Source organism: Daucus carota, chromosome 7 (assembly GCF_001625215.2).
Source record: "Daucus carota subsp. sativus chromosome 7, DH1 v3.0, whole genome shotgun sequence".
In the NCBI taxonomy this organism is placed as follows: Eukaryota; Viridiplantae; Streptophyta; class Magnoliopsida; order Apiales; family Apiaceae; genus Daucus; species Daucus carota.
This window is the reverse complement of record NC_030387.2, coordinates 38,931,173-38,948,491: the sequence shown is the minus strand read 5'-3', so window position 1 is coordinate 38,948,491 and position 17,319 is coordinate 38,931,173. Positions and strand designations below refer to the sequence as shown.

General features: G+C 34.1%; 3 protein-coding genes and 1 long non-coding RNA gene across 4 annotated transcripts; 2 read left to right on the top strand and 2 right to left on the bottom strand.

The window, feature by feature from the left end:
• Window positions 1-282: 282 nt before the first annotated feature.
• Window positions 283-2,110, top strand: LOC108193859 (transcription factor bHLH162). The gene is made up of 3 exons (XM_017360696.2): window positions 283-563; window positions 1,134-1,469; window positions 1,749-2,110. The coding sequence occupies exons 1-3, from the start codon at window positions 393-395 to the stop codon at window positions 1,848-1,850; spliced, it is 609 nt and encodes a 202-aa protein (XP_017216185.1). The 5' UTR covers window positions 283-392; the 3' UTR covers window positions 1,851-2,110.
• Window positions 2,111-7,261: 5,151 nt separating this feature from the next.
• Window positions 7,262-9,569, bottom strand: LOC108193714 (U-box domain-containing protein 19). Its single transcript, XM_017360500.2, has one exon. The coding sequence runs from the start codon at window positions 9,503-9,505 to the stop codon at window positions 7,445-7,447; it is 2,061 nt and encodes a 686-aa protein (XP_017215989.1). The 5' UTR covers window positions 9,506-9,569; the 3' UTR covers window positions 7,262-7,444.
• A 3,645-nt stretch (window positions 9,570-13,214) lies between these two features.
• Window positions 13,215-13,902, top strand: LOC108193880 (uncharacterized). The gene is made up of 2 exons (XR_001801295.2): window positions 13,215-13,416; window positions 13,635-13,902. It is a non-coding gene; the product is annotated as an uncharacterized LOC108193880 (long non-coding RNA).
• Window positions 13,903-14,439: 537 nt separating this feature from the next.
• LOC108193879 (uncharacterized) lies at window positions 14,440-17,150 on the bottom strand. Its single transcript, XM_017360725.2, has 4 exons — window positions 16,744-17,150; window positions 16,549-16,629; window positions 14,862-15,001; window positions 14,440-14,770 (listed from the first exon to the last, which is right to left on the bottom strand). Exons 1-4 carry the CDS (start codon window positions 17,056-17,058, stop codon window positions 14,515-14,517), a joined length of 792 nt encoding a protein of 263 aa, XP_017216214.1. The 5' UTR covers window positions 17,059-17,150; the 3' UTR covers window positions 14,440-14,514.
• Window positions 17,151-17,319: the final 169 nt, after the last annotated feature.

The following is a 17,319-nucleotide window of genomic DNA, read 5'->3' as shown; positions in this document are numbered from 1 at the left end:
GAGTAAACAAAGAAGAATGGTCAAGCTAACGGCCCAACAACCCGTACATTTCAGGCATTAATAGAATTTAGCTGCTTATGAAATATCAACACTCTTTCACGTGACAATGTCTACGCAGTTAAGAGCGAAAGGTACCGCTTCTGTTTGCAAGACTATTGATTCATTAAGCTTTGTATTGATTCATTAAGCTCATCTGACCCCACACAACTCAGAAAATTCATACCACTTTCCTATCATGTACTCTACTGCTCACTCTCATACTATAAATTTGCTCATTTGTATGTTGATTGCACAAACACTATCCTAACTTAGTACTACCTCCAAACATATCTAACCTCTCTTTAGACTCCAATAGTGAACTTGTAATTTACAAATAATAACGAACTTGTTATATGGAAATGATGGGGGAGGTTATGAATTTTAGTGCTGCAGCATCACCAGGTTCAGCAACCAGGAGTAAACTAGACCGGAAGACGGTGGAGAGGAATCGACGGATACATATGAAAGGACTTTGTCTCCGACTCACTTCTCTTGTCCCTCCTCATTACTTCAACCCCTCCAGGGTACGTAAATCATTCTTTCCCTATATCATGCATGTTTACGGTATCCTGATCTAGACTGAAATCCCGACTGAACTTCAAAATCTAGCCCGACTTTATTTTTAGGACATGTATTAATTAGTTGTATAATAGGTGGTACCATGCATTATAATGAGTCAGTTTTTGCCAAAAGCATAATCATGATCTTAATTAGCGTTTCTGAAAAATCATTGAATAATTGCTAGCAGATATTTTTTTTACTCCTTATCAGTATGAAACAAAGAATAGCTTCATCTTTAGCTGGCATGCACCTCACATTCAAGTCTGCAATGTTATCAACAATGGTCCCTGAGGAGGCAACTGTACCTTCGATTTTAGTCCACGTGCTCAATTTTGGATGTGATAAATACTTAGGCCCTGGTTTTTTTTTTCCATTTCGTCGAATATCAAAATTTGTTTTATAATCATGTTGTAATTGACAGGTGGGGGTTTATCCTGGCTGGATTTCAGTACTTTAATGAATTCTTTCCTTTTCGTCAAAAATGCATATTACAATAAACAAATAACTGATAAATTAAGTTGATTATGAATCAGGAGTTGTTATCACAACAAGCTCAGCTGGACCAGACAGCCGCTTACATTAAGGAACTAAAAGAGCGGATCGACGAATTAAAGGTGAAGAAGCAATTACTAACTCCAATGAGCAGCAGCAGCCATACGAGCAGCCCGGCATCCTCATCATTCATAGTGCCCGTGGTTGAATTACGAGAGCTGGGTTCGAGTAACATAGAAGTAGTCGTGGTCAGTGGTTTAGCAAAGAACTTCAGGTTATGTGATGTCATCAGTGTTCTTCAGGAAGAAGGAACAGATGTAATCAGCATTAATGTTTCCAGTGTCGGAGATCGAGTTTTCCACACACTACATGCCCAGGTAGGCTACGTACTTCGAATACCCGTGTCAAACACTCGACACTACGACATGAGAAAAGAATCTCATTAACTTATTTTAGAAAAAAAAAATGTAAAATTTTCAAAATATTACTGAGTCCGACATTCAGACATCTATTTAATTTGAACATTTTCAGTCGAGTCCGGATAACATAGCAAATAAGGGACTAAATTACATATCCACTGAGACTTGAACTCTCCGACCTCTTGTTAACGTTATATAAATATCTTGTTAATTTTTTTTTACTGAATTTTTTTGCAGGTAAAAGTGTGTAGAGTTGGAGTGGACATCACAAGGGTTTGGCAGAGATTACAAGAACTAATGTCTTTAGCTTACCTGTGTGAAGATGCACAGTCTTATTGACCAGAAGACGGAGGCGCGTTGACGATGACGACGATGATGTATAATTGGTGTACATGTGAAGCTCGTATCATAATCTTTCAGCGTCATATGTTTCTTCTGCATTATGGCACTTTAATATAGTAAATGCTATTATTGCATGTACAAATATCAAAATTTAAAGCCGTGTAGGGCGCAATTTAAATCCATGTGGTTTCAAATGACAAATGAGTATCGTACACGAGAACAGAACCATAAGTAAGGAAATGTTATTTGCGTTCCCACTTTCGAATCTTTGATTTCTGGATTTTTATAAAATTATCCCTATTTAATAACATTTTTTTAATCGAAGCGGAATATAGTTCAAATGATCGAGATGAGAAGAACACCTATTCCAAACTGCAAACCGCAAGTTCAAATTTTTCGGTTAATACTAATACTTCTGGATGTTAGAAATGCTAGTCAAACAGTTACTTATATGATATTACACTTATATGATACTCTCCTTGTTCCACTTATTTTGTCTTGTTTGACTTTTTGTAGTCAAATTGACCCAATTTTGACTGTTAACTAATAATTATCCTTACATGATTTTTAGTAATTGAAAAATACATGTTAAGTGGAATAAATATTGATTCTAATAATATATTTTATATAATTTTTTCAATTTTTTAATATATGTAAAATTCAGTCAAAGTTGAGTCAATTTGACCACAAAAAGTCAAACAGCACAAATGAATTGGGACGGAAGGAGTATATTAGTGTCATATTTGCTAAAAATGTTTCCTGCTAAAAAGAAAATAACATATATAAAAAGTAATACACATACCATCTTCTTATATCCACATCCTTTTTTGAATTTAAAAACTCATACTCGAGATTTGAGATATGATCGAGAATAATAAAAAGTTGAACATAAAATGAAATATGATTTTAGTATATTCACACATCTGATCTGATACAACCCAATCAAATATAAAATCTTTTTTCCCAAGTTCGTGAAAGCGCCCTGATTCACTGCTATAAAATGAGACAAACTTGGCAAACGCGTGACCTGATGTGATTGTGTTCTCGAGTCTCTATCTAGCTATCAAGTTCGATGAGCTTGTTATCAGAGCCCTCAACCAGTCAGTGACTCAGTGCTGTGTTTACATTGCATCCCCTATTTCTATCTGCTTTAATTTAGTTGGAAGAATTCTTTATATATATATAAATTCAAATTCACAAAAAAAAATAATATGGACCAAACTGACCGGACACTCGAGTTTATTGGTTTTTTGTGTTTTTTTGAAGTTTTTGTTTTCTTTAAATATTGACTTTTTCTTAAGAAAATAGAGTAAAAATCATGTAATAAGTAATATATAGATTCTTTTAAAGTGATTACTTCAAAAAATAATTGAATCAAACAAGTTTTTTTTTTTTTAGGAATAAAACAGACCTCAATGTAATAATAAAACAGCACAAAAATTTATAAGATAAATAAATATATATTAGACATAATTTATTCCATGAAGATATGTATTCGTATTTATTATTTTCTGTCTAGACTGTTGCAGACAGCTTGCAGCTAAAGATAAGGTCCAGACATAAACACCTTTGCAAGAGAAAAAAACTACAAATATAAACGAAAAATACCAAAACGTTACATTCATATTGAAGTTGAGGGAGGGCCAGCATCTAGGGTTTACGAAGTTGAGCCATTGCCAGATTGCCACGCGTATTTTATCATTTTTATAAGAAAACAAAAATCCCAAGTGACCCCATCTTATCCCAACACTTCCTCATAGCTCAATCTCGTGTTCCTCCTTGATTATCCTCCTCAATTTTCTCTCTCCCTATCAGTATCAGGAGGTCCGGAATTAACATTGGATTTCTGAGAACGTGATCAAGAAAGTTTTTAGATATTATATACTTTTTCAAATTTTCTACGGAAATTTTTATAATTTTATAAAATTTAGATAAAAAAATGTCAAAATCTTTTTAATGGAAACTCACGTCTCTCGTGATCATCATGCAGCACTCTTAGAAAATATCAGTGTTGTGAAAAGCGCAAATCGGTTCTAAGCGGCAGGAGGACCTTCTAGCGCTTAAGCGGTAAAACGGACGCTTAAGCGGAATTTTAAGCGGGTCAATAAACGGATTAATTAAATATAATTAAATATTTAATTATAATATTAATATATTTTAAAATAATATTATGTTGTGTTAATAATATGCATTTTTAATAAAATATATTCTTTTAATTTTAAAATATAATTATAGTTGTATTATTAATAAATAAATATTTCAAAATTATTTTCTTAAAAAAAATTAGCAAATCAACATCATTTTGACCGCTTAATCCGCTTAACGACCGCTTAATCCGCTTAATTGTCCGCTTAATTTTCAAAAACGCTTAATCTCCCGCTTAATACAAAATCGAAGAGCCTTAGGGCCGATTCTGCTTAGGCGGCCGCTTAATCGACCGCTTAATGGCTTTTTACAACACTGGAAAATATAGGTCCAGTTTGGAAATTAGAGGTTTTGAGCAAAATTAGAGCTTTTAGGTATTTCAGAGGATTAACCATTAGAATCCATTAATATTATTGTTTGGTAGTTAGCGGACTGAAATAGAAGTTCAGATTCAAAAAACTAATTTCAAAAAAGCTAATTTGAGGAGTTTTTTGGGTTAAAATTTTGGTTTGTGTCAAAAAAAATATCAATTAGCTATTTATTACGAGAACGGACAAACCACTAATTTAATCAGCTAATCAAAACATTTATTTGAATCAACTAGTTAAAATATGTAATTCAATCCGCTGACAGCCAATCGATAACCATTAATTTCCACAGGGGACACATTCATGAAGGAACATTTAGGTGGAAATACAAATATATGAGACATAATCGACTAAAATTTGTTAGATATCTTTCTAATTAAGAATATATCACAAAAGATAGAAAAAATACTAGTTCCAGTCGGCAACATATTAATAAGAAAATAATTGATAAAGTATATGGGATATGTGTGAAATAAATTCTGGTTCCGTTCCAATTATGACAGCTGAATAGCTGATATGCTTCCGGCCCATGTAATAAATTATCGACATTTTTAATTACGTCACTTCACTTGGTTCTGGTAATTTCACAAGTGGTCCTCTAAGGCTCTAAGCATGCTTGATTGAATTGTAGTACTAATTTGGTCGCATGTGCGTGGAAGAAATAAAGAGTTTCTTTGTCCATTAAAATCTACTTTTAAACGGATGAGAAAATTTTAGTTGGAACTGCGTTAGATCACAGATGTCCTTTGCAACCCAAAAAGGATGCATGATTAAACAAATAATTTAGGTTATGTAGCTGGTGTAAAGTCCTACTCAACATTCAGTAATCAGTACTGGGCATCCCTGTTCATGTTTAACTAACCTTTTTAGTGAAAGACGTAGGGTAAGGCCAAAAAACTCTTTTAGTAAAAAAAATTAAAAAGTGAGTTGATATATTAAAAAATAAAAAATAAAATTTTTTTTGAAAATATTATACTGCAGGCATTCTCATCCCTTAACTATAATTTTAGTCGATATTCAAAATATCTTAAAATAATTGTAGCGATGTGATTAAAATATTTTTAAAACATGTGCTAAAAAAATCCAAAGTCAGATATTCAAAAATAAAAGGAGTATTTGTCAATGTTTTATTACTTTCACTCATAATAATAATAATGATATTATTATCCAACTAAAATCAGTCATTTATTTATTACAATATTTAAAAAAAGAAAAATTAGATTTGAGATAACATTACACATGTTTTTATAAATTTTAAACACTTGATATAACAAATCTATATAGAACTGCATCCAGGTGATTCATATAAAAAACAGTTTATCAAGATTTAGGGTCTGTTTATTTGCTAAAAAGATTCTTTTTCTTGATTTTGTGTAAAGAAGTAGAAATACTTTTACTCTTTTCTAAATATTTTATTAACTTTTTTAGTTCTCACTTTTACTCCAATTCTATAATTTAAACAAAAATTCACTTTTTTTAAACTCGATCAAACGACCATTTAGATTTCATGTTTGCGTGACATCCACAGGCTACAGCTATAGAAAAGGCAGAACTTGGAGACATTTAGCTTCTCGGCCATGAGGCCCATGACAATGATGAAATGGCTGGGTCAGTTGGCAATAAATTATTGCGAACCGATGCCGCCTAAAAGGGTTACAAAATTTTCAGTGTCCTCGCCGTAAGTACGTGTACCTACCACCAATATGCAGAGCAGCAAATGATTAGGGGGTAAGGGTAAATATAACTATCGTACCTGGGCAATTTTATTTTATTTTTATCAAAATAATATATAGCAATATTGTTGCTGAGTGTCTTCAAATATACAAAATTCTTTGCTCAAATCAGTTCAAACATATTATAAATCAAAATTGCAAAAATTATGTGGAAAGAAATCTTCTTATCATCTTATGGTGTTTCAATTTGTCGAGATCTTAAGAAAACTCCACATAATCTTTTATCATTTTTTTTTTGCCGCGTAATCTTTTATCATTTTAAATTGATAAATCTGTAGCAGATTAAAATAGTTTGAACATAGTTAATCAATATAACTACGACAATCGAATCACAATATCTTATAAATTTTTATATTATTATTTTATATTATTGTAACCGATGTGCGATGATCTTAATCTGGTTTTTAGAAACTGACTGGTGATATGGTTAATTGTTGAAAGAATTTAAACAAATTTTTTTTTATTGTGAATAGTAACATGTTACTCTCCTTGCCGTTTAGGTTTAGGTAACCATTTTTAATATATTTTGTGCAGTGATAGAATCTTGGCGGAAGAACAACTGGACCTAGCCCACTTGCAAAATACGATAAAACCCAACCCATTCATATTCTAAGCCACACAAGAATGAAAATGACTTAAACTAAATATTTTCCTATGACCCAACAATGAAGCCCAAAACTATATGTACCACTTAAGCAACGGCACACCTGGCCCAGGATTTAATTTCTCTGATTATATTACATGCATGGGGTTGTTGGTGTTTTTATAACAAGCATGATCCGACAAGCTGAAGATCCTCCAATTTTCTCTTAGTTTCTAATTAATTTTAAAATTTGATTCTACAGAAATGTTAAAAATTATTTTAAAAAATAATTTAATAATATTTTGTCATTATTAATAATCTTTATATCTAATAATTTATCCAAATGCATAAATCAAAATTTACTTTTCACATATAAATAACTTCTCAATTACAAGTAACAAACACTTTTTCTAAATTAAATCAAACTGAGAAATTGAGTTATGTCCAGTTCCGCTTATTGAAAATGACTGGAATTTTGCTAATTAGAAGTCGAATTCCAATTATGAGAAGCAGAGAGTAAAATGGTTGACTGAGTGTATTCAATTATTGAAAATTTCGACCAAAGCACAAATCAGTTGCTTTTGTTTTCAACCGTTCAATGTTTTATTATCGGCAAACCAAATTCTAATACAAATGTTTGTATCTTACTACCATTACAGTATGTCTGTATAAACTATTTCAAAAAAACTTCCAAGCACTAGAACTCAGCTCCTGCAAAAATCGAGCTAAGATCACAAGTATCATGGTAATATTTACAACACTTCACTGCACATGAATGGATTGCTCCTGGACCTGATGATTGATCAACTGAGAAGTGCTTGTCTCATGGAACCTATGCACAATGTTGATGATCATCCGAGCTTTCTTGTTCGAATGAGCCGTGCCATCGACGTCGCTCAAGAGAGAATACAATGCTGTCATTAGGCCAGGGTCTTTTGCTAGGACACTGATCACATCTGCTCCACAGTTGTGACACAAAGACAGCAGGATTGAGGCGCAGTACTCTTTCCCTGACCGCGAAGCCAAATTCTTGAAAATTCTTAAGATTATGGACAAGGCCGAGGCCTGGACGATCATGCTTGATCCTTCAAAGCTCTCTGATAGCTTCGCGAGGATGGCTAATGAGTCCGTGATAACGTCTTTTTTGTCTGAAGTGGACAATAAGTTGGTGAGGACTTGAACTGTACCAGCTGCAAGGACTCTGTGATGGTTTCGGGGGTATAAAAGAAGCCCGAAGATGGCCACCACAGCATTCTTCTTTCCGCAATTGGTTCCTTCCTTGATCAGCTCAACCAGAGCTGGGATGGCCTCAGTTGTTTCTCCCAGCATTTTCCGGTATTTGTCAACTGAGGACAGATAAAAAATAGTCGCAGCTGCTGTTTGTCGCGCTTCCAGCTTAAGCCCTTTCTTCAGGACATTGACAATCAAATTAAGCCCTTCATTCTCTATGATCTGTTTCTTGCCTTTGGAGTGTTTTGACAGCTTCAATATAGCTGAAATCGCGTTCTCTTGTGTAGGCGAATCAGATGAAGCCAGTAGTGTCAGTAGAGGCGGGACAGTGCCTGCTTCAATCAAGCAATATCTATTAAAAATGCTTGATTTTCCCAGTAAACGGACCTCATGAGCCGCCTTCATCTTCTGCTCATCCGTGCCATAACTAAGCCTACTGCTCAAAAACCCGGAGAGAAACCTAATTGCCTCAGCAGCTGCTGGACTCCCCGGAACAATAGTTCTTGATATATCACTATTCTTCTTCCTAGTCTTTGCCAATGAAACTCCATGATCAGCACAGAACTGCTGAATAATCTTTCTTAGACTAGAATTAGCCACCAATTCCGTGGTTTCCAGCCTCTCCCCAGTTTTCGGACAGATCAAATTCCCTGACTTAAACCATTTCTGTATAGAAGCCCTATCATAAGTCTGACCAGTCGACACTGTCACAGGATCAGTCATCAACTCCAGAGAAATCGGACACCGAAAATCTTCCAAATTCAAGAAACTCACCACTTCTACTTCCACATTCCCCCTCCCATCCACCTGCCCCCCCTCTCCAAAACCCGAATTCGTGAAAATAACCCCCCTGCAATACCTCATTAGGCCAGCCAAGCTACTAATCAAAGGCATCTCCCTTTCATTCCCATCCAAACACATCAAACCACTCAATTCCTCCAAGAACTTAACCTCCTTATGACACTCATCCCACCTCCTTATCCCTAAATAATCAAGAACCCCCTTGATCATCCCCTGATCAGGCTCAAATCTATTCTCAAACTGATTAATTATCACAATCACTTTCTTCATCACTTCCTCATCCTCAAAATCAAGCTCCAACCTAACCCTCCTCGCCTGAATAGCCACCAATTCCACCAGCTCCCTAATTTCACTCGAAACCCGAACCGAATCCATCTCAAGAACATCAAGCGCAGTAGCCACACTCCTCACCAAAACCAAGAACTGGCTCGCCACAAAATGGGCCTTCATCAAAACCCAAATTCTCGCGCCTTCTCGCGTAATATCATCCAACAAGAACAAAATTCTCTGAAAAGTCAAGTGCAGCTCGGAGAAACAGAGATTTATCGATCCCGGCAGTACAATTCTCGACTCTTGAAGCTCCTCCAAGAACATTAACAAAATCCCCACTTGCCGAATCGCTTGTTTCGAATTTTTCCTCTGTGTCGCAAAAAATCTCGTTTGGTAATTCGAGATTTTTCGGGATAGTGTGACTAATGACTCCAACAGCGTCCCCGGATAAATATTCTCGCAGGGGTGAATCGCCGGAAAGGTTAATATCCGGCGATCATTCTGATCAAAATTGTTGATCATTAAAACGAATAAGATAAAAATAAAAATATTGTTTGTGTTATGTTTTTGTGCAAAGCATGAAAGTGAGAAGATTCAGTTGGTCTATAAGTAGAAAATCTTGAAGGACACGTGGCGATAAAATTTTAAGGATTTTGATATGCAAACGTGGACTTAAAGGAATGGCTGCGGGCATGGTACTTGCTGTCGCGGAAACCGTGTGACACGTGTCGGGGATCAGTTAGCTTGTGTTGCTTCCTGGGAGTTTCTAAATTTGAAGATTAGGGGTTGCTTAGGGAAATAAATTTGAGGATTAAGGAAAATCATAGGTTTGTGGGGTCCACTTTGCCGACTATGAGTACGCGTGGATGTCAAAAAGGATTTGACGTGTTTTGGACAAATACTTGCTTTGGTGTTTGAATGGGAGTTCTTGAGAGGTCTGTTTTCTGTTTAATTATTCTTCAAAATTTATTGATTTAATAAATATTTTATATTTATTTATTAGAAAATCCGAATAAAACATTTCTTATCATCTTTTTCACTGTCATATATATTTTGATAGACAGAATATTTCTTGTACTTGGAGAATTATATGAAGAACTGTATTCCAGCTATTTAGATTTAGTTTTGAAAATTTCTCAACTTGTTATTGAACTATAACATGTTTTACTTCAATTGTATATTATAATATCTATTTTAAAAGTATATGTATAACTTAAATTTTTGGTTTGTAAGTAATAATTCTTAATATATATACATTTTCCCAAAATTAAGATAACATCTATCCAAATATATAACAAAAAGATACCTCATATTATATTGAAATGTTATAAATCTGTTGTCAAAAGTCATAGGTTCGACTTTGACTCGACAATATCTTACTACAACTACTCAACACTCAATTGTACTATATAAATTACTCACAGCTCAGGACTCACGACTCGTAATCGAAAGGGAATATACGCATGCATGTGTATGCAATATTTAGGATTTTGTGTGAAATCTATAGTATAATCTCAGCTTTATTCGGGAATACGCATGCATGTGTATGCAATATTTAGGATTTTGTGTGAAATCTATAGTATAATCTCAGCTTTATTCGGGAAAGAAACAGTGTAATCCCAACTGATAACAAATTCAACGCATTTCGAGAATGTACCACAGATTGATGTTCCCTCCTCCTTGTTAGTTGTTGCTACTCTTGTTACTGTAGTTGACAAATGAATCGTAATGCGTACGCACCATGAACACTACACATACACACATCTGTATCTCAGTTATAAATTATCTTAAACAAATAGTCAAATACCACGAAAACTACGAAATTCAACAAATTAAAATATACGGGGACATATGAATTCTACCATACGAGAATATTCAAAAACGAAGTGAAGACTTGTGCAAATAATTTTGTGACAAATAAACGCGCCTTATCTATTTACAATTTTACATCTCCTTCTCAACTTTCTACGTATCCCTTTTTCTTTGTCTTTATTAATTAAGTGATAATTTTATTTTTAAGATATCGCAGTCTTTTTTTTTTTTTTTTTTTTTTTTTTTTTGACGGATAAGATATCGCAGTCACTATCGCTTCCATCGCAGCAACAAAACATATGTACTAATGTGTTGAGAAGATGGGAGCCGAATGGATATTGAGCCATAATATAATGAATATTATAACAACGGTTATGCACACGTACACCACTGTATTGCATGGTCTAAGTTGAGTGGTAGCTTTCCATATTAGTAAATGTCATTAACGCGTGCTTTCCTCGTTGTGTTAGCAAACTTAAGATTACTGCTTATTCCCTGACATGTGTCTCAATTAGCTGGATAAACCCTGATTATGTATTTTTAAGTGTAATTGTTTTTAGATTTATGGATTTTATAATATATGTGTGCACACACTAAATATCGTTTTTTGTTGCACGATGAATTGTTTTTTTTTTTTCCAATTTCGTTAATAATAATATTTATTATGTACAAAATTCTCTGCTAAATTTTTCATTTAACTAAAAAATAGTTGTTAGCGTGTGTCCGTAAACACACACAGGACCGGTTCTTAAATAAGACGATCAAGACGAATGTTTAGGACATTGCACAAAAAAAATTATGCATATGTAGTATATAATGATAAATTTATGCACTTATATATTTAAATGCTTTTGAATTGATTGTGTTACTAATATTAAAATAATATTTTTATTTGTGTCACCGTATAATTTGAATGTATGTAAATTGTTTCTTTGAGATTATGAAAAAAGATCACCATTTTAGAAATTCATCTATGACACTCGAAATTCTAGAACCGTCCATGCACACATCAGACAACCCCTTCAAATTATAAAGCTGTAATCGTCAAATTTCGGGATTGGACATGAGTATAGAAAATGTAGTAAGAAGGTTAGTGTTCTTACGAAATTAATACAAGATTGCAGTGAACGCAGGTAATAAGCTATTCAAGTCTTCAAATATGATGGGACATGTTGAAATTGTTTGTCATAAATAATGAATGTAGATATAAGGATATCGGGGGAAGATATCGATCCTTCCATAAGTTATTTCATGAAAAAGGCTAAATACCCCAAGTCCTGAACAAACTCCATCCAAAACACAATCCGAATTATGCAGTTACTCCTTGCAGCCTCTCTAAGTCTCTATTCATCATCTATCATGCCTAATACTAGGCAGACCCTAATTGATGTAAACTAATATTGCACTAAACTAGTAATCTGTTACGCAAGAATTTTGGATGCACTGCATAGTGTTCTGTGCTGGATTACATGATGAGAAACTCAACTAAAGATGGAACAGCAATTTAAAGATGAACATAGACTTTGTACGAGTGTTTTCTTTTACCTTTTTTAGTCAGTGATCTTGAGTTTGTCACATAAATTTACAAGAAATGTTCACACTGAAGCAAATAACTTTCATTTAACAAACAAGCATCAATCTTGGTGTTCTGAAAAATTTTATATCTTTTGTTTACTATACATACCCCCGGATCCTCGTGTGCAGTGTGCAGGAGATTCTCGTTATTTTTATTTTTAAAATACACTTTCAATCAAATACCAAATATAGTCAACTAAAGCTATTTAATACTAACAATTTTCTATCTGTAAAATCTGATCATCATATCCAATATTACATCCCCTGATTATTATTTTTTATTAAATCATCGGTTACAATCTTCTTAAAAATGTTTTTAAGATACAGTTTCCATCAAATACCAAATATCATCAACTAAAGCCAATTAATAATGATTTCCACATATAAAATCTGATCATCATATATGCCCACTATTACGTCCTCTGATTGATATTTTCTTTTTCTTTTTTTTTGATAATCTGATTGATATTTTCATTAAATCATGAGTTACAATCTTCTTGTTTTTTGAATTTGAACGTTACTTAAACATTACTGTGTCATTCTTGTTCAAATGGGTTATTCTTTGTTCTTGCAACTATATAAACCCAAAAAATCTATGTAGCCTCTACACAATTTAAAACAAAATATGGCTTCCCACAAGTCACCAGTTGATCGAAGAATAGATATTGCTGATCGAAGAATAAAGTTGATATCGAGGAAGAGAGAAATCTTAGGCCTCAGGTATATCTCGTATTCATATGTTTAGTTCAGATTTTTTCAAAATAAAATTTGTTTTCATTTTTAACCATAAAATTTTGATTTTCTTTTATCTACTAAGATTTTATAGATTTTATTAAGATTTGTTCACAAATAGATATATGCGAGTGTGTTTAATAATCGGAAAAAACACCGAATTGTTGCAGTGCATTAGAGTCTGAACATGTGACGCCAAAAAGTTCAACACAACGCTATGAAGACTGTATCAAGTCTGTTGAGCTTGATTTTGGAAAATATAGTAAGAAGTTCAGCGTGTTCAAGAAATTGATTCAAGATTGCAAGGAACAAAGGTAATAAGCTGACTCCATGGGTTTGTTACAAGAACTTTCTTCATGTGGTCTATGACGGATCTAAGATCCAAATCTCGAGACATCAAACAAATTTTTGAAAAATATTTATGTATATTTTAAATTTTATGGAGACAATTCTATAATTTTGTACTTCGTAAAATATAGAATTGTAATAAAATGTCAAATTTTCTTTTGATATTATTTCATATGCGTTACAGGATTACAGTACGAGAAACTGAACCAAGGTCTGAAAACTTGTTTCTGCATCACCCCAAACTTTACAGAAATTTCTGCAATGCAGTGTTGCCGAGTCTGTATCGGGTCTCCACAAGTGACGAAGTTGATAGAGCAAATCAATTCATCTGTAGCCTCGAGGTAAAGTTATGAGTGGCTATATATTGGATGTTTTCGGGCTTCTGAACATGAGTTATATCTGCAGGCAGCCTTTCCGAACAGCCAGAAACGCTGTGACTTGGCTGAGAATCTGATTGTGAAGTTTCAGTACGGAATATTGAGTCTTAAAGACATGACAGTAAAGGTAATGCCGCAAAGTTGTTCTGCATTCTATAGCATAGGAAATGGGCATTTTGATGATGCTGATTTCTAACCAGTTGTATATTCATGTCTGTCCTGCAGATGCTCAAGCTTCTGGAGAATAGAGATGACTTGATCGAGGCTTATATCCGATTTGTTCCCCAGGCAGAGCATGTCATTGCAGATATTACAAGCACAAGAAGATTCAATTTATACCTTACCCTACTTGCGGTCATTGTGGCATTTGGAATAGGAATTTACACGATGAACAAATAATTTTCAGTGTTTCAGTCTTGAATAAATCTGGGGTGTCAACTCACTTGAGATGAGTGAAACTTCATTTTAGTTTTCATTGTTTTTTTTAATACTAAACGAGGTTTTATGTTAATCTTTCTGTTGAGGAGTTAACTACTAAGAACAAGAATCATATATCATTGCTAGCTGACTGAAAAAGAAAACGGAAAACTAATTTTCCACAAGGTCTTCAGCTGTATGTCAAACACTGATAATTCTGCTATATAAAGTAGCTGTGATGTGATGCTCACCTCATTACAGATATAAAATTTAGCGCGGGAGTTGTTTCTCCACGTCAATTATATTTGTTTCGTTCATAGACATAATACACAACCAGTGAGGAAGGAAGAAATAAATACCTAAAAACACAAGAACTCCAAGATCAGCCTCTTCACCAACTGCTGCTCTCCGAGGATCAACAAAGTATATCTGACTCCAACACCATATACCGTACAGGGAAGCAACGATAATGGTAAGTTTTACCGATTGATTTGATTGTTTAGTGAACTGCTTCAAGGATTTTACTCTGCAGGTTGATCAGTAGTTAATCAAGTCAATAGTTCATTTCATCGACAACATTTTACGTTACAAAATAGATGATAAATAGAATAATATACCTGTTAATGTAAATGAAGCCGACTATAAGTAATGTACACAGAAAGCTAACTACAACAACAGCATCTGGATTTACTGGAGCTCTACTAGTCCACCAACCAGTGCTAAGAACCCAAGTGTATACAGAGGAATGACCATTTTCCTACAAATTAATATAGTCTTCAATGAGTATACAAGATAAAATACACACAGTGGACAACCAACCATGCCATCTTCTTATAAAATTAAATTCTGATTTAAAAATGTATAATTTTATATTTAAAATAAAATATTAGGGTCATAAACAGATTTTGAATATAGGCGAACAGGAGCTGATTGAGTATCCTAGTTATACGTTCTGCAAATTTATCTGGGTTTCAACCCATTTTCTGCAAAGAAACCTGTTTATCGGCTTTAGAGCATCTTCAATCATCCTTAACAAATCACTAGCTAAAAAATAATTAAAAATTAACTAGCTAAAATATTTCTAGTCAAATGTAAAGTTTGCTTGAACCATGCTAGTTCAAATGGCTCTCTATTTGAATAATTTTTGTAGCGAGTAGATGCAAGTCAGATAGTTGTATAATGCAACATGTCAAATGCAGCGAAGAAGTTGAGGCTATGTAAACCAGAGCCAGGTCAGAGAGTAGGAGTGGTTAACTAGCCATCTTGGTCGTTAAAATAAGAAGTGGCTTGTGTTGGAGCTACCCCTATTCGTAACTTGTTAAGTAATCTCCAATGCTCCTCTCCATCATTTCAATTAGTCATTTTGGTAAGTAAAACAGCTAGTATGCTCCCTCTAACCCCCTGACATGGCTCACCAAAGGTTTAACTAGCAAGAATATCCGACGCTAAAGAAGTCAGGTTCTCTTACTAGCTATACAAATATTTCATATTAGTTTGTCTTTGTCAGCCTTGCCTCCTACCCACAGTTTTATTATCAACCAATATTCTATATTTGTGAATAGAATAATTCAGTAGCTAGCTAAAGTAGCTATTATGATTGGAGCAAAACAAGTATTTGGCTATTAAAACTGTGGCTGCGAATATTTATTATATTTTAGCTACTTATTTAGCTGGCTGGAGATGCTCTTATACACTACCAGCCATACTTATTCAGGTACTAGCCTTCGGCGGGTTACATTAATGAAAACTTGGAATGAACACACGAATTGTTTGAATAGCTTAGTTGAAGTATGCAGAATCGTCCAACTATTGTCTAGCAATCAGATATCAGCTAGAATTGAATTCTAAAGCATAGCTGCTACTTACGAACTCTCCCAAAATCTTATAGCTCTTTTAACTAACGTTTTCATTACATACTAAGAGTATGGGCAGTAAGGTTACTAAGTAACTTCAGAAAGATGGGCACCTAGTAATTCACCACTGAATCCCAAAATGGGCTTTCAAGTGACGAGACATATTCACACATAAATACCACAAATTTTAAGTCTACCTAACAACAGTTTGGGGAGAGTTGTTAAGTTAATAAAACGCTAACGCTAATATCATTAACTTCACCACAAATCTGCGAGCAAATGATTTACAAACTCAACAGAGTAATCCACCTTCTACGGGGCATAATTACACGTGCAAGCTAACTGCGGCATTTTGTATGATCAGCATAGTAATATATGCAGAAAGGAATGAACAAATGGAAATAGCATGCTTGAACAACAAAATTGAAGTATAAAAATCTTGTAATCATACCTCAAACAAGTGATCCAAGAAGAAATGTGACAAAGACCCAGCTGCAATCAACAAGAAACACTGTCTCTTCGTAAGAGGCGCCTACAAACAAACCAAAATTACCTCACATTACACACACACACACACACACATATAATCAAACAACTAAGCTACATACATAATCAACAATCAAATCAAAAAAAAATTAAAACAAACCCCAGAAATGGAATCAAGAAAGCCCTTGTGCAGCAAAAATCTAGAAACCCAACTATAAAACAGACAAAGTGGGTATCCAAGAAACACGAAATAATAAAAAGGGTGGTGAATGAAATCCTCAATTGCAGAGCCATAAGCGGCACCAAAGCCAAGAGTGGAAGTGAGCCAGAGTGAGAAAGAGCCCATGTCTGGCCCAAAAAAGGCGTTGATTGAGTAGATGATGCAGTGGTGTGGGCTGAATCGACCATTTGAGACTCTGGATAGAGCTTGGCCTGTGCCCAGAGTGTACATCATGTGCGGACCTGGTCCTGGCATCTTGTGTTTTTTCTTCCCTGGAGTGTTCTAAATCTGATGCAGCAGACAAAGTACTGGGAAGCTGTTGCAACAACAATTTGTACACAGAACATGTTGTAGACAATTAGACATAAGGAATTCTGTCGATTGGGAATTGATCGATTTTATGTAAAAATTAATTGAAATGCTTTTGAAAATTGAATATTTTAAATTTAATTAAAACATAATGGATAGGAAAAATAATTTTTAAAAATTAATCAGAAATGTTTAAAATACTGACAG

Coding starts and splice junctions, on each gene's coding strand:
- LOC108193859 (XM_017360696.2), top strand. CDS start 393: ATGGAAATGATGGGGGAGGTTATGAATTTTAGTGCTGCAGCATCACCA. Junction 564..1,133: donor ATTACTTCAACCCCTCCAGG/GTACGTAAATCA, acceptor ATTATGAATCAG/GAGTTGTTATCACAACAAGC. Junction 1,470..1,748: donor TCCACACACTACATGCCCAG/GTAGGCTACGTA, acceptor ATTTTTTTGCAG/GTAAAAGTGTGTAGAGTTGG.
- LOC108193714 (XM_017360500.2), bottom strand. CDS start 9,505: ATGATCAACAATTTTGATCAGAATGATCGCCGGATATTAACCTTTCCG.
- LOC108193879 (XM_017360725.2), bottom strand. CDS start 17,058: ATGCCAGGACCAGGTCCGCACATGATGTACACTCTGGGCACAGGCCAA. Junction 16,630..16,743: donor TTCTTGATTCCATTTCTGGG/GTTTGTTTTAAT, acceptor GTTTGTTTGTAG/GCGCCTCTTACGAAGAGACA. Junction 14,771..14,861: donor GGCTTCATTTACATTAACAG/GTATATTATTCT, acceptor ATCAACCTGCAG/AGTAAAATCCTTGAAGCAGT.